This window comes from Cydia pomonella, chromosome 4 (genome assembly GCF_033807575.1).
Source record: "Cydia pomonella isolate Wapato2018A chromosome 4, ilCydPomo1, whole genome shotgun sequence".
Lineage (NCBI taxonomy): Eukaryota > Metazoa > Arthropoda > Insecta > Lepidoptera > Tortricidae > Cydia > Cydia pomonella.
Window position 1 is genome coordinate 22,034,109 of NC_084706.1, and position 16,446 is coordinate 22,050,554.

Genomic DNA, 16,446 nt, shown 5'->3' on the forward strand with positions numbered 1-16,446 from the left:
TTCTCTATACATGTTTTGGTTTCGCGAATAATGAGGAAAAAGGAAATGATCATATTTAACTACCACATTGAAAATTGTATTATCAACGTTGTATATTCGATTTTATTGCTGTTCTTAGGGATTCATAACTTCATTAGCGATTCGTTATACTTAAGTATCTACATAAGGTCAATACGGTCAACTTTGGGCCTATTTACACATTGATTGCATTCAGTGACTAATGTATGAACTCGCAATAAACGCTTATTAATGTGTAAACGCTTATTAATGTGAAGGCCAGTTTATGTCTGTATATAACGTAATAATTTCATTTCTATTTGATGCGTCGTAATGAAGTAGGATTTACACGGCAAAACATTAGGCTAGTTAGAATTTGTCAAACTAAGGACCAGTTGCATCAACCACGATTGATAAGTAGACGTCACTGAGCAGTGAACGAAACTTCAAATACAATAAATTTTAGCGAGCGTTTTAGAGTCAGACCAAGCTAACTTTACACAGAGTGTGAAACGACAAATTCACACATTGTCACTTCAGAGCTTAGACGGACTTAACGGTAATAGACAGTTAGGCGCAACGCAAGAACTGGAAAAAGGTATATCAAACTAAAGCAGTACGTCGTTTGCAGGCCTGGGCCGGCTCCACCCGTACGGCTCGGGCAGTGGCAGCGGCTCCAGCTGCGGCAGCGGGCGGCGCGCGCGCAGCCGAGGGCTGTCCGACTCGCCCGCGCCCACCACGCCCACCTCCACCGACAACGCCTCCGACGCCACACTCACGGACTCGGAGCTGCCGACGGCGAGGGACTCCACTCTGCTTGTGCAAAACGGTGAGGCCCACAATAAGAATATAGGTATCATGGACGTGATAAAGTAACACATAATTATAACCAACACCAAACGGGATACGTAATGTGTAACATAACACGTAATAATTTTGTAATATTACCGAAAAATTTTAAAATACATAAGAGATGTTTTACGGTTATGTAATATTACATACATGAAATTTTACAGATGATGTAAAATTACATAAATGAGATTTTACATAAATTACATTTTACATAACTGTCAAATAATCTAACAAATTGGCAGCGGCAATAATATGAATAAAAATAAATAAATAAAAACAGGAACTTGTCAAATAATCTAACAAATTGACAGTTATGTAAAATTTAATAATAAGTTGTAATGTTAATCACTTAACATTACAACAAACATTAAAATCATTTGGTGATATATTGGCCACTGATATAGAAAAAACTTTTTAACTTAGACAGCGGCTGTAGCCCGATCGTATTTTTATCACTATGCCTATCACATTCGCACTTACATACTTGTTAGAACGTGACAGACATAGTGACAAGTGTAATATGACAGGATATGTTTTAGTTTATCGCAATAATCTGGTAAGTTTGACAGATTAAGCCTTAAAAACCATTTTATCAAAAAAATTCTCAGTCATGTTAAACATCAAGCCAAATTGATACAGAAACTATTACTTCAAAATGTTTAGTGGAAATAAGGTTACATTCTCTTATCCTTGTTTCACATGTCGACATTTATAGCAAATCGTCGTAACTTTGATTCAATATTTATTTCTCTTTACACTCGCTATGTGAAATCTGAACGACGCTTTGTGAGCGAGTGTCGATTTTCGTGTTACATTTAATGTTGTTTGTTTCTGATAAATTGCTTTATATTGTACTTAGGCTATTTTTAGGGTTCCGTACCCAAAATGGCAATAACGAAACCCTCATAATTTCGTCATCTCCATCCGTCTGTACGTATGTCACAGCCATTTTTTTATTTGTGGTAGATGTGTCATATTCATCAGTAAAATCAGTGGTAAAGTAAAATTTATTTATACAATTATTATGTAAAATTTAAGCGCAATTTCACAATATGTCCAACAAAATCTTCCTCTGAGTTACGGAAACGTATAGTACATATTTTTGTATAATCGAAAATGTTCGTACATTTTTTTCAAACTGTGATTTTATATTTATTTCACCCAGAATGAGGAACTCTTCAAACGTACCAACTTTCATCCAAAACTGACTAAATGAAAAAATCGACAACGAATAAAAAATTACTTCTTACGTATTTTCGTAATACTGATTTAACGGCGTATTGGGTACGCAAATCCATTATGCAGATTTAAAACTAAAGGCTTCCGTGATAAATATATTCTTTACAAATTTAATTCTGAAAATAATTACGCTACAATACCTATTCGTCGCTTTTCCTTTACTTGATATCTTCATTTAGTATTTATTGGATTAATAATAATAATAATAATACCGACCGGTTCATTGGTGTCTATTGTTGCGCCCGTGAACGGGTTCCAGCAGGCGTTCTACATGACATTAAAGCTCTCCAAGAGGCCTCTACGTGTTGGATCTATATCCCCATGCAAGCCTATCAAAAGACCGGGATTTATAGGCCCGTGAAATCCAAGGAGATACAATAATAATAATAATAATAATAATATTTGGTATTATTTCTGATTATGTCATGTCTCAGATTAAGAATAAAAAAATATGGTAGGAATTAATGATTAAAACTATTTAGACGGATTTCGAGTATATCGCATACATATATACAATGAATTTAAAATACTTCCCGAAGTTTTGAACTCTGTTCAGCGTTCATGGTCAGCGGCTGATTTTTATTTTGTTAATAACTATCGCGGTAACCGAAGACAATAATAGGAATTTATAATTTAAATGGTTCGGAATTGATATGATTATAATTAAACGTCGACAAGATGTGACATTAATACCATATAATACCATATCATGTTTTTCAATTTCAACTTGTTACGGATGATAACTGAATAACATTTCAATACCTTTCTTTTTTTCATTTGATTTCATTTATTTCATTGTAAAGTCATGTACTTAGCAATAAAGTCAGACCACGCCTTGTAAGGGCTCACGGCGTTAACTTAATAACGTAACAATTATTTTTATTTAGAAAATCCCTAACCGAGTAACGACATCAATTAATAAATTTTCTAATTTAATTTAAACAATTGGGAATTTTATGTGTAGTTAAAATACATTTATATTGGGGACTATTTCTACACATCTTTATACCTAAAAAAAGTTTAGTCTTTAACATCGGCAGAATGTCACACCTGGCAGGAATGAATTGATGTTGTTAGGTATGCTCTAACCTAAACTTACCCTTTACTCGATACGCTCAACTGGTGGTTAAAATGTATACGCCAATTCATGGGCAAAGAGATCAGAGCAATCGCTTTGACTTTGAACAAGTATCGACGCTGCACTCACGTATTTAAGGCCGAAGAGGATACGCTAAAAGTGTTTGCGGGAATGCAAAATGAACCATGTGATAGCTTTGGAATCACATTATGTCGCAGTGGCACAGCACGGAGCTGGGGCCACTGGAAGAGGTATAGATACACACTTTGTTTGTAGCCAAGTACTTCGGATTTAAACTGTCGTGAGTATTTGTATTTTCCGCAACTCGAAGACTAGCACCTATTTTGCGTGATGAGGGTGAGGGGTAGGCCAGTCCTGCCAGCCCAATTCCTCAAGAAATCCTATCAAACCAGACCGGTCTTTTCCGGACCGATACGACCTTCAACTTTAAGAAAAGTGCGAGATCTTAAATGCCGGCAACGCACTTACAACTTCTCTGGTGTTGCGGGTGTCCATGGGCGGCGGTAATCGGGTGATCCGTCTGCTTCTATATCATATAAAAACCTTTTTTTGAGTAGGACCTCGGAGAAGATCTCTAGGAGATCCAAATGTTTTGCCCTGTATGGTGAGTCATACTAAACTCCACGCCAGCTTGTAAAGGCTCTCTTTGTTCTTCAAAAACTGATGAGAAAGTTTTTTTTATTTACTAGAGTGGCAAAGTAATTTAATGCAAGTTTTGAGTTTTTTTTTTCTCTGGATAACTGATAGAATTACTTTTCAGTGACTGGTGATTTTGAATGTCTCAAAGCGTTTATAGTTAGTGTTATTCTCGCGTTCATGTGGGGAATTTCTTTGTGTTTCACTCAGTAACAAAGTTTGTTCACGCTCAAGATCCCTCTTATAGAATATCTTAAGTTTGGGATCTTTCGCTTGCTCGGGTATCAATATTAGCATGAGAGGTTAAACAACACCTTTGCCCCCCTGTAGAACAAATAACGATTAGGTACGTTTTTAACTTTCGTATGCTCACTCACTAGGATGACCTGGAGGTGAATTAAGTATTTTTGCTGTGTAACAAAATGTCATTGTGTTACTATTCGCGCGTACTTATTCTTAAATGTATTGGCGCGAGCGAGATGCATGAGAAAATTATATGAAAAGTTTTTACACTAAAATGTAAGTTTAAATTGCCCTCACGACTCTGAGAGCGCAAACTAGAAGATTTATCTCTAAATATTATAAAATGTTATGATGCTCATCCAAAAAAATGTTTCGTCTTTGTAAGTAAATTGCGACATTAAAATTTAGTATAACATTTCTTTGACGAAAACCTAAACATTAATATTAATGACGAGATATTAAATGAGTCGTTGTAGGTATACCACAGCTTATTAAGTATTATATTATAGTAAACGTTTAAGACAAGTCGAAGTCCTTAAAATACCTTTTACTTAATGTTTGACTAAAAATATACATTATATTTGTTTAAAGGCAATCATTTTATTACTTTTTTATGAATTTGAATACCTTAGCTCTTGAGATCATGAAAATGATAATATCAAATCTTATTAATGTACCTAGTCTGTGAGATGGAAAAAGGTGTAATTTAAGTGAGATATTTTACAAAAGAGCTTTAAACAAAACCAAGTAATAACTATTTTTATTCTTATGTATAACAACTACTTACATGAAATCAAAACGAGATAAAACACGCTTACTGGGAAAGCGACGTAGTCTTTTCTAGTCTTTGGTTGTCCGGTGACACAGAGAGGTTCGCTTACGTAATAGATTTTTATCGCATCGTTCCGCATGAAAATTGGATAGGAAATCCAACCGAGACTCGCTTTTAATTTGCCTACCGTTCTATAATCGTTCTAGATTTCATTGAATGCAATTTAATTGGAATTCTCTAGATGTGCTCGATTAGAATCGATTGCGTTAGGACGAGCGAAAATCGTATTAAACGTCGTGACATCTGGTTCAGACCACAGCTAACTATCTGCTTGATTTCACGAATTAGACTGCTTAATTAGTTTTACTTAATATTTACAATGATTAGTACCTAATTTATTTTATTGTTATATTGTAAACGTAATGTTTTTTCAAACACAGCCGGTCGACCTTTGCATTGCTAATAGCAATTTGTTTTATGCCCAACTCCAACAAAACGATAGTTGTTAACTTGTTATACAAATGAACAATTTCGATCCAGCCGCCTGTTTTCAATGTTTTCCTTTGCTCCGTAAACTTTCTCACCAAAATTTGGGTTCGGTGTTTGTTTACATTCAGTTTTTGGGTCCCAATTTAAACTATACCGGCTTTTATTTGTCATTTAGTACGACATTTGTCGTTCCGTGGTCTGTTCGGCCCTACCCTTTGTTTGCGGGTACATATTCCTCCGATGTTTGGATCGGAATAAAGGACGCGACGTTTAATCTTTAATTTGGGTCGCCCGCCGACTTCATTTTGCGTCGCACGTTAATTTCGGTAAGTGATGTGATCCTGTTTAGCTTTGTGCCCGCTATAAATTTTAAGGGTCATTATGGTAGCATTTTCCTCTTCGAGCTTGTCTAAATAAATCGGCGTAATTAATTTTTGGAAACACATTGTGGTAATGCGAATGGGTTGATATTTCGTGTCATAATTTTACGATCGAGCGTTTCTAAATTTGAAAGTAAACTGAAATCACAAATCGGTCGGATGACCGTCGTAAACGGGCGACAAGTCGTAAACGACAGCGCGACTGTCGAATGTGTTAAACAATTTGATACGCGGTAACAACGACGTTTTTATGTGACGATATTTTGGTCGGACGAGTGTCCCCTTTAATTGCCGCTATTAAACGCATGTTTGTGACGGATTGTCGAGCGATAGATGCTTTTCTACTCGACTAAAGTGACTAATAAATAGTTGTCCTTGTCTTTCCTCTCGACGCGCCAGCTCATTAGAATGTGACGCATAAGGTTGTTTTGGTCGTGGGATAATCAGAATGAAAGCCGGAAATTCGTTAACGAATATGGCAGCGCTTCGTTAAATTTTATGTGTGTTTGTTTAATTAATGCATGTCTTTTTGAATTCCATATGCAGTCTTACTCGGGGCGTTGTTCTAGTTGTATAAAATGAAACTTAACAGCGGCTCCGAACAGAAACGCTGATAAGATTACACAGTAATTACGTTATTTTTGATTCTATCGTGAACAGAACAGGTTTTTTTTATATATTGAGTTATTCAAAGGAAATATCAAAAGGATTGGATCGGATACAATACCAATTTGGACTATGAACAAAAATACCAATATGAAAATATCTTCTGTAAAATATAGTCTCATTAAATTAACAACGCGGGTTTTCTTGTCTCTTATACTATTTTACTCCCGGAACGTCGGAATTAAGGTTTCCATATTCATCCATCAAGGGAATTCCGCGAAATTTCGTTCACTCATGGCACCCCCTTAATCCTTAAGACGAATATCTCAAACTTACGGGCGGAACGAATAATCACAGGGTTGTGACAAGCGAAAAAAAATGTAGAATTCGTCACCTAATCCACGCTGCCGGGGATTTGAGTGTAACAAATACCTAGCATTAGACTTGACTGATGAAGTCTCGTGTTATTTTACACTTCCGCAACGTCAAGTTAAGACAGGCGAATATACCCATCAAGCTGCTACAAAATTGTATCCGAAATGTATAATCTTGGGAGATATGAAAATGAAAGTTAATAGGTATGATTGTTACAGTACATTGAGCGTAACAATCCATTCTTAAGCCGAAGACGCCGAACGAATCGTATTGCTTAATGAGGTAAGGATCTTTGCCTCTCGTAGTAGAAAGTCAGCTCAAATTAAAAACGTAACAGCGGACTGCGGAGCTCGCACTATCTTCCCGATACGAGTCTTTCATCGCTTATTCCATTTGTCCCCTTGTAAGTATTAACGTTTGTTATTCGTCGATACCTCACCCGCGCCACAAAGCTACAACCGCCTTAGTTTGCTCGAAAGCACAAAGGAGTTTCGTATCAGCCGACCCGACGGACCTTTAAAAAGTACCCGTCCTTTGAGACTCCAATCCTTTAATACTAATTGAATCATAATTTGGAAGACGGAAAGTTTCTTTTTATGTAAATCTTTTTGGCCTCAGCAGGCTCAGAGCCCCGAGAAATGGAAGCTTAATAACCTTGAATTTGCAGCCTTTATTTGGGTCGTATAATCGGGATTAAATTTTATTCCATCCGAATACCTTTTTTCATCTCGTTGTAGGTGAAAAGGCCCCAGTAATCGCCGCGCCGCGGTGCACGCGACCACTCGCGATCAAACTCGATTATCTGACAGTAATGACCTTTATTATTTTAAGCCCATTAACCATTTTGATCCAACTTTTCAAAGTGTCGTTTTATTACATTTTGTTCCCTAAAGTGATTTCTTGAATTATTAAAATTTAATTATGAAAGGTCAAAAAAGGATTACAAATGTTTTCCTTGCAGATATTTTATTAACAAGTCTCGTGGCCAGTTGTAATACAATGATTTTGCTCAACAAATCTGTTTGGTTTTAGTCGACTCGTGTTGGTGTATTTGTTTCTGTGTTAGTGATGAAGCGAGCTCAGAACGGTGTTATAATAATATGGTTAAGTCTTAGAACTTTAGAGCTAAGTGTAACGCAAATTTGGTTATAAGTACCGAGGTCAGAATAATATTGACATAAGTTCAATTTGTAGGCAAACAAGCATAGATGTCTGATCCATTTTTTTAATTGGTTCAAGATGTAAATAAAATTCAATTGAACCAGAAAAGAAAGTACATGAGACGTAATAATTTGATAACTTATTAATTTAATCATGTTTAAGAATACACATACTGGTGATACACATTATGCATGTGATGAATCGAATAGAACATTATCGTGTCTTCGCAATTCCAGCTACAAGTAATATCGATGTTCATTGCCCGTGATTTTACAAGAAATTGTCGCGACTTATTTCGCTGTAATCGAAGAAAATACACACTCCCGCAGCTTAATAGCCCCTCTAAGTTCGAAGCAAAATCAAGAAACAATTTACCACCTCGCACAGCGATAAATCTTGCCGACAATTTCCGAAACGTTATTTTTCTATCCAGAATGTACTGGCTCATCTCGCGAAAGAAAATCGCACCTACAATCCCATTATAGGGCCCTATTCCTGTGCAATTTGCGAGCGGGGGCAATCTTCAAAGTTAGATGAAAATATCGGGTCGCTACGGGGACAGCTTTCGGCGTCTTCCCGATAGTACCCATCGATTTCTTCTGGTCTCTTACCGTCTTTTGTACTCGGCGCCATTGTCTGGAGCGTTCCACTAATGTAATGCAAAAGTTTGGTTTGTGTTATTTAATCAGCAACTGCACCGGATTTGTATGGCGGGGTGATAAGGACAATACATATGTTTAGTTCAATTTGTTATACCTAAACAGATTTAACTATGTTTTATATTAGTAAGAGTATAGTTTCCTATATGCTGTATTAGTCTTATATTTTAATATTTTATGCGTTTATTTTCACAAGAATTTGTTTAGTATCCAATGAATCAGTTCGGTAAATCTGTCTGTAAATGAAACTAAAGGCCTTGGTTCATTACATCTCAAATTGCACATTAATTACCTTCCGAGTTTTCTATCGACGAAATAGCCGAACCTGTATCGTTAGCAACTTTAAACCGCAACGTTGGTTGTGCAGCCGACGAACACCCGATAACGCCTGTATTTAATCGAAGACAAAGGCCCGGATTCAGTCGATTCGGGATGGTGAATAACAAATAAAATATCGCTAGCAAAATTCACCGGGACCATGGTTCTATTGGTATAAATAATGAAGCCAGACGGTTCAATATTGCAACTATCCTGTAAAGGTCCGAGAAAGTGCATCAAGATTGGCTGCTTGTCAACATCTATATTTGATATTCTCTTACGAAAACTAAGGTATCTACTACTATTAAGGCTACAAAGAGAAACACACTGATTTAGAAACTTAAGAAACGTAGTTTGTTAAGTAAACTAATATTAACGGAGTAAATAAAAAACATTGCAAACAAAAACGTTTTAACAGCGCTGTGTGATATTTTCTACAATTTAAAACTTTAAACAAGAAAGAAAGGACTACTGCAGAAAACAAGCAGGTAGGACTAAATGTAAAAAAGCTTTTTATTAAACTGCGTCACTCAACGCCTCTATTCCGAACGCTTTTGTAGCAGCAATAAATAATCGTTATAAAGAAAAATACGTCTTCAAGATACGAGGATGCAACAAAAGAATGAGGAGATATAACGAAAAGTGGCAATTTTGGCGCCTTGCAACGGCGTACCTTGTCCCCGGTAAACTTATAAATACCACCGCGGCAGACTCTTTGACGCTGACATAGAACATATTTTACAAGTCTCGGCGTCGGGAAAAACTTTGTCTATTTAATACAGATACCATGTTCGGTTTTTTCGCGAGGGGGCTTTGGAACTTTTTGAGGGTTATATATCGTTTAGGCCCCACTTGACAAGTTTGTAGATTAATTCTAACGTTGAAATGCATTACTCGACACTTTGGCTTTAGTCGGGTTTTAATTGGACATTACGGAGTCCCTAATGAGTTTAGTGACATCTAGGAATGAACTTGTATCATTAACATTGTTAGTATTAGATGCGGGAAAAGTCGTCCACGTATATTTGTGACGTGGTAGGGGATCTACTTTGAAATTAAAGTACCCGTCCCATCCGAAAGTTGGTGTTGTTATTTCGCAGGATCCACACGATTTGGCGTCGTGTTTGTTGGCAGAGTGAAAGTTTCCCAGCCCTTAAGCCGATAACAAGAAAATCAAATTTCGTCCGCACAATGTGTAGCTCGCTGAAAATTCCTCAAAAGAAGAAGTTCTTAACAAAAATACGCTGAGACTCAGTGCCTGTGGGCCCCTGATAAGAAGCAGGGATCCGTAGTAAACACCCACCCGGGGAACCGCTTTTACAACTACAGGTTTAAACGGCAAGCGTTAACGGGGATGATTTTGTATCAAACATTTTTGCTCTCGTTTGATTTTATAATGATTTATTTTCTTTGACGTTTAGAACTTATTGTGCCAAATTGCTATTTTTCCCTCTTTTTACGAATATTTTTTTTTCACGAATATTATCCTAACATGGGATTTTGAAAAGCAAATATGTTCGCATCGACCTCAAATCGCTGATCGCTGACAGCTTACACCATCAAGCCGTAGGCATTTACAAGCGAAACCTAAATATTCTGTAGCCCGATGAAGGCGTTTTCAAAGAAACTGTGTATTGGCAAATTTTGTTAATTAAGCCCTTTTTGTTTCGGTCCTTAAATACTTTAAGGTAAAGTTGAATTTAATGTTCTTATTTATCTGCTTCTCAATTTTATAAGAACGTTATTTATTAACTTCTAATATTGAATTTTGCCCTTATTGTAACTAAATTCATCAGTAATTTACAAAGGAATGTTGCGTTTTATTGTGCCCTTGTCGACGAAAATATCAGCCAAATTGTTTATTACGACACAATTAAGGGGATTATAGAGACCGATATTTGAATAAGTTTATTTACTATCTATCGACAGCCACACTTTAATCACCGCCAATGATATTTATAGGTTTACAAATAGTATCAGCGCCAATCATACTAAAGAGCGTGATGCGACAGAATCACGTCGAAAGTTTGCAATGGAGTCGCCGGGGGCCATTCTCAATCCACATTACGACATCAGAGCTCGTCCATACGAGCACAAACTGACACAAACAAGCTTGTGTTTGCGTACGGAGATCAATAAATTCCTGCTCGGCATGACGATAATATTCCCAAGTTCATCACGCGTATGCATTGATTAAACTTACCTATTGACCTATCATATAAAAACATTTTTGTTTTTTGACAAATCTGGTGGAGATTCAAACAATTATTTATCAGTAAAAAACAAACCAGTTCTTAAAATGTATGATAATCATATTCACATTATGAAAAACATTGTCGTTTGCGTAATTGAGATTAAAATCTTAAGAGATGCTAAGTGTGAAAATCCATTAAAGATTAATAAGTGAAACGGCGGACTACCGTCAATGGTTCAGGTTTGAGTATGTATTCTATGCTTCATTTAGATAACATCTCTAGTTTGAACATGAATATGAAGTTTTATCCAGATATTAATTTATCTTTCGTAGCTTTATCATACGGTGTATCACGAGACTCACGAGGAACATGAAAGAAAAAAAGAATATCCACGGTTTAATGGCGCCAAAAGAAGGAAAAGATGTTATATATGTTTATGTCAATTTCGCGGAAAAAAAATTTTGGTTGAATTTTTTCGTTTTTGAATGGAACTGTTCATAAAAATCAAATTTAATTAGCAAACCTGTGACTTAAAGTGATTTTCTACTGTGTTTTTGTGAAACACCTTTCTTGCAAAGTGTTAATTGTCACTTTTTTAGATCTATCAATGAGGATATTAAATTTAGACACAAAAAGGCGTTTAGCACTAAGGAACACAAAAAATATTTTTGTTTTCAATTGGCTTTAACTCTGAAGCTAGCCGAATTCCAGAAAAGATTATGGGACATTTTAATCCTTAAATATGATCAGGAATATGGTATTAAAATCTTGCGGGTTCCTCATGAAACACCGCGTATTTAAGATATTCTACGTGAGAGATATTAAGTTCCCGGTTTCCACAACTCTGTCTACCTATGCCTTCGTTGTTTACATAAATTTATGACTAACTCGATGTAGATTCAAGAAATTCGTCGCCCTTCGAAATCCCCGGGGATGGAAAACTTTGATTTCACAACTTTTAATAGAAGAACACGAACACCTTCCGTGTACAATTTATTTTTATTCATAACAGCCACTGGGCTCCACATTTTTCCAAACCGTAATTTATGCATAATTCATACAACAATAAAAAGCGGTACTCTTCGCTTTCCGAAAATTCCATTAAAACTCCCCGGATATATTTATTACTTTTTGCTTTACAAAGGAACACCCGAAGCTCAAAAATTGAGTTAATCTTTCGACTTCGTGTACTCCAATAGTATTGTAAAAAGACAAAAGAAAATGAGGAAGATCGAATAATTCTATTATATTATACTTCAACAAGGACTTTTAAAATTTGGTTCACCAAGATTGCCTCGAAAGCCTTTGACAACAAGCTTTACTACCTACTTACGAGGTGGGAAGACGTACTAAAAGATTACTTATATCTTTCTGGACGTTCGTTTCGTAGTGAATTATTTCAGCTAGTGTAAGTACGCAACTTTCTGACACATCGAAATTCAATTATAAAATCACGTACAATTTTATTGTTGAACTAATTGAAAATTAGTTACACGCAACCCCTCTAGCCAACATGAACGCATCACAAAACGCAATGCGACTGCCACCCGCATTCGCGTCAAACGCAACACGCGCGATTTGTTGCCAGCCACGTGGTTTTTGATATTAATTAAATTTGATAATGATAAATATCGGAACTAGCTCATTTGAATGAAATGTGAGTGTTGAATTTTGTGCAACCATTAATGAATTCATTTGGCTGCTTTTGTTGTTTAAACAATAGGTACCAAATGAAATGTTACATCCATGCTGACTTAACTGTCGGTAAATAAATATTTTCTTCTTTTCAGCTGCTCGCCTATAATTATATAATAATAATTATTATTATTATTTTCTTTAGATTATAGTCTTTCGTATTTTGTTGGCTGCTCTTGTAATTCACATGAAGCGTTACTGAAAGTCCTGGAATCAAAGGGATATTTAATCTGCTTCCGGTGTAACAATAACAGCCCATATTTTTTCCTGTCAATAGCTACCTAAGCCTATCATTATCCCCTATAAATCCTTCTTTGGTCTTTTTGGGTTAGGATTGGTTGGCTTTTTGGTCGTTGTCGCTCTCACTCATCGGGCAGACCTCAGACCCAGTATCATCCTAAATTAGATACGCTGTTACGAGCCCCTAGCGTAATATTTTCTGAAGGGAAAACCAATTTCACCGGTAAAACATCAAAATATCCAAGTCAAGTTAGGGATTATCCTGCAAGTCGACGGTAAGTATCTTACATGATATTTGTTTACTTTGCGGGGAGGTCTTACGAGTAAATATTGTAATAAGCCTCGGGTGCACGCCTTCAATTGATATTGTCGAAAAGCTGCTTTACCTCGCTGTTACATATCTCTCAAAAAATACATGTAAAATCAAAGCCTTTCAAGGACCAATAAAAGTTAAGTAATATTTCTTCAATCGAGCCTCTTAGTTCACTCCATTCAACTTACCATATACATATATCAGACTTTATTTTATGATTTCCCTGTAATCTCCTTCATGAGAACTCCGCAGAGCGTTATTTAAAATATTATGATTCTCTACGAAAGAGCAATGAAATTCAGCCGGCCTTTTAGTTTAGCGAGGAGCTGTAATAAACCTTCCGTTTATAATAACAATCTGCTGAACCGACGGTACTAAAGACGGGTCGTGTCTTTAACGCGTACACTGAAATTCGATCACGTAGGCCATAACCTAGAGAACGATTTAAGACGCAGACTTGGTTTGGACGGGAGCGGTAAATAAATTGATTGCTTTTTGTAGTGGTCGTAAAGTAAGATCTTTGTGTTTGCTAAACGTCCATGAAACTGATACTAACGGGGCGGTAACTCAGTTGAATGGAAACCTGAATGAAAAATGGCAGCCCTACGTCAAGAGTGAACACGAAAGTTCACTCGCTCTCTGGTGCACCTGCCACTTCAATTTTGCATTTATGGCGACAAAGCTCACAGTAACAGTCTACGTCATCCATCTTACTAACTCGTCGTGTACCGTAATTTTTTTAAATTTACACTTTATCCGAATACCTTCAGTTTTCATGATACGCTTCAAAGACTTTGTTACTTCAACTTACCATATTGATTTTATCAAGTTGTTCACCAGAAATGTCCCGGCCGACCTTGCCCCAAAAGGAACGAAACTGACAATTATATTAACGTCGAACTCCGAACATAATAAAGGCCTATAGAAGGGCACACATTTCTCCTGTGGCAGCTAAGTCGCAAGTCACATCTGCGGGATTACTTCCGATACCAGAATGTTTTCATAACTCCTACAAATATTATCTTCTTTCGTCGAATTAGTTCTATCCACACAATAATCCCGTAACGAAAACACGCCACCCACTTGTATATTCTATAGCTATTTTTCTCTACCGGGAAGGCGCACCGTATTGCATTATTTATTGGGAAAAACTTTATATTTTCACAACATGAGCAAACAGATGCTCCGCTCACCTGTGGACTGGCCATTAGCATACCGGTGTGATGCAAAGCGGGCTTTCCTCTTCAGGTGATAGAGTTGCATATCGCGGGGCGTTTGGATTAAGGCTCGACAGTATGTTTTTGTTTTTTACGGTCGGTAGTAATCGGCTCGGACGGTAGTCGTCAGTGTAATTTTCGTATAGGATTGTCTAGAAAAATGTTTTATTCAGACGTTTAGGCTGCATTCGGTTGAAGTTTTGTTGATGAATGATAATGAGATGGTTTTGAATTTCGATGCAACGCGTTGGGGTGGGAGGCTCGTTACGCAGCACTCATGTCGGAATACGCGGAGCAGCCATATTTGAATGCGAACTCAAACGATTGGGCTTGTTTGCCGTATTTTATTGCGCTTAACGAGGAGACGTATTGACCGAATGTATTGAAAACTTCCAATCGAGAAAATCGTTCATCCTTTACTGGTCGTCCTACTTTCGTAATACAACGAGTTTATAGGGTTGTCCACAACACGTGACCGGCAAAGGAGCAATTTGTATTTAAGCTTACCCAAGTATGAACTGATCTTTAAAATACATATCTGTATTCATTCACGATAAGTAGCTGATTCCTTAATAAATTGTAAACTGCTGACGCAAAGCATATTTTACTTAGAAAGATTCAAAGACACGAGTTAAAGGAATTCGTAATAATGTAAAATACCACTTTACTGACTCAATATATTCTTCCAAGAACTGAACGGAAGGCATAGAAAGATCGATCTTGTAGAAATGTTTATTATCTCCTACACAAATTTTATTGAAGCGTGATTTCAAGCCATTGTCATCTATTTTCTTTTAAAAAATAATCGGAGATGACATTTTCATATTGTCACAGTTATCAGAATCGTACCTTATTGTGTATCTACTCAAAACTAATTTGAAATGAACTTTGATATATCAAAAAAGCGGTGGTGGCCGAGTGGATATGACGTCCGACTTTCAATCCGGAGTCCGCGGGTTCAAATCCTGGCTCGTACCAATGAGTTTTTCGGAACTTATGTACGAAATATCATTTGATATTTACCACCAGCTTTTCGGTGAAGGAAAACATCGTGCGGAAACCTGCATGCATCTGCGAAGAAATTCAAAGGTGTATGTGAAGTCCCCAATCCGCATTGGGCTAGCGTGGGCACTATAGCCCGAGCCCTCTCGCGCATGAGAGGAGGCCTGTGCCCAGCAGTGGGACGTATATAGGCTGAATTATTATTATTATATTTGATATATCAAGTAAAAATCCATGTCATTCTTGTAACAACATCAACAACAACCCGTACCAACTTGCATGTGAATTTCCCATATAAACTCAAAATCTATATGAAGAAATTTAAAGATTTGATATGAAAGAAGAAAAGGGGATTATAAATTATACTCTGGCAAGCCAACATTGCCAGTAGAAAAAGGTGGAAAATTTAAAAAATATACGCGCGAATGACTTCCCATGCAAATTATGAATTTCGCGCCGTTTGAAGTTGGCTTGATAGAGTACTCGTATATCTGTGCACCAGTCTAAAATGCAACAACCTGAGTACGCCGTAATGACGTTACAAAACCAGGAATGCTGATTGCTTTTCGTCAAAAACAGGTAAATTTAATGAAATTCGAAATGATAACCAGGAACTACCTCATCAGCTCGTCATGTAGGTCCTGACCGCGCGATCGACGGGGCGAACAGAGCCCCTAGTATAAATTTAGTCGATAGCGTGACGTGACGTTCGCGTTTCGTTAAGTATCATTTTGTATGGGATTTAGAAACATGGCGCCAAGCGAAACGTTTTAGAAACTCAAAATATACAAAATGAGATGCGTACGCCACGTCACGCCATCGAATAAATTTACACTAGAGGTACAGGTGTAATACTGGGGCCGTAACCCAGATAACAATCGTTTATCGACAAACGCTGATCGAAAAATAATAATAAGCTTCTTCCAACGTTTTCATTTTTATTCAAACTCAACTATTG

General features: G+C 36.9%; 1 protein-coding gene across 6 annotated transcripts in view; it reads left to right on the plus strand.

Annotated features, from left to right (window-relative positions):
- Positions 1–16,446, plus strand: part of LOC133517253 (teneurin-m) — a 777,194-nt gene that overhangs the window by 542,738 nt on the left and 218,010 nt on the right. For all 6 annotated transcript variants that reach the window (XM_061850474.1, XM_061850480.1, XM_061850473.1 and 3 more), the window contains one exon: positions 629–826. In XM_061850474.1, the coding sequence (XP_061706458.1) occupies positions 629–826 (198 nt within the window). The remainder of the gene's footprint in view (positions 1–628; positions 827–16,446) is intronic.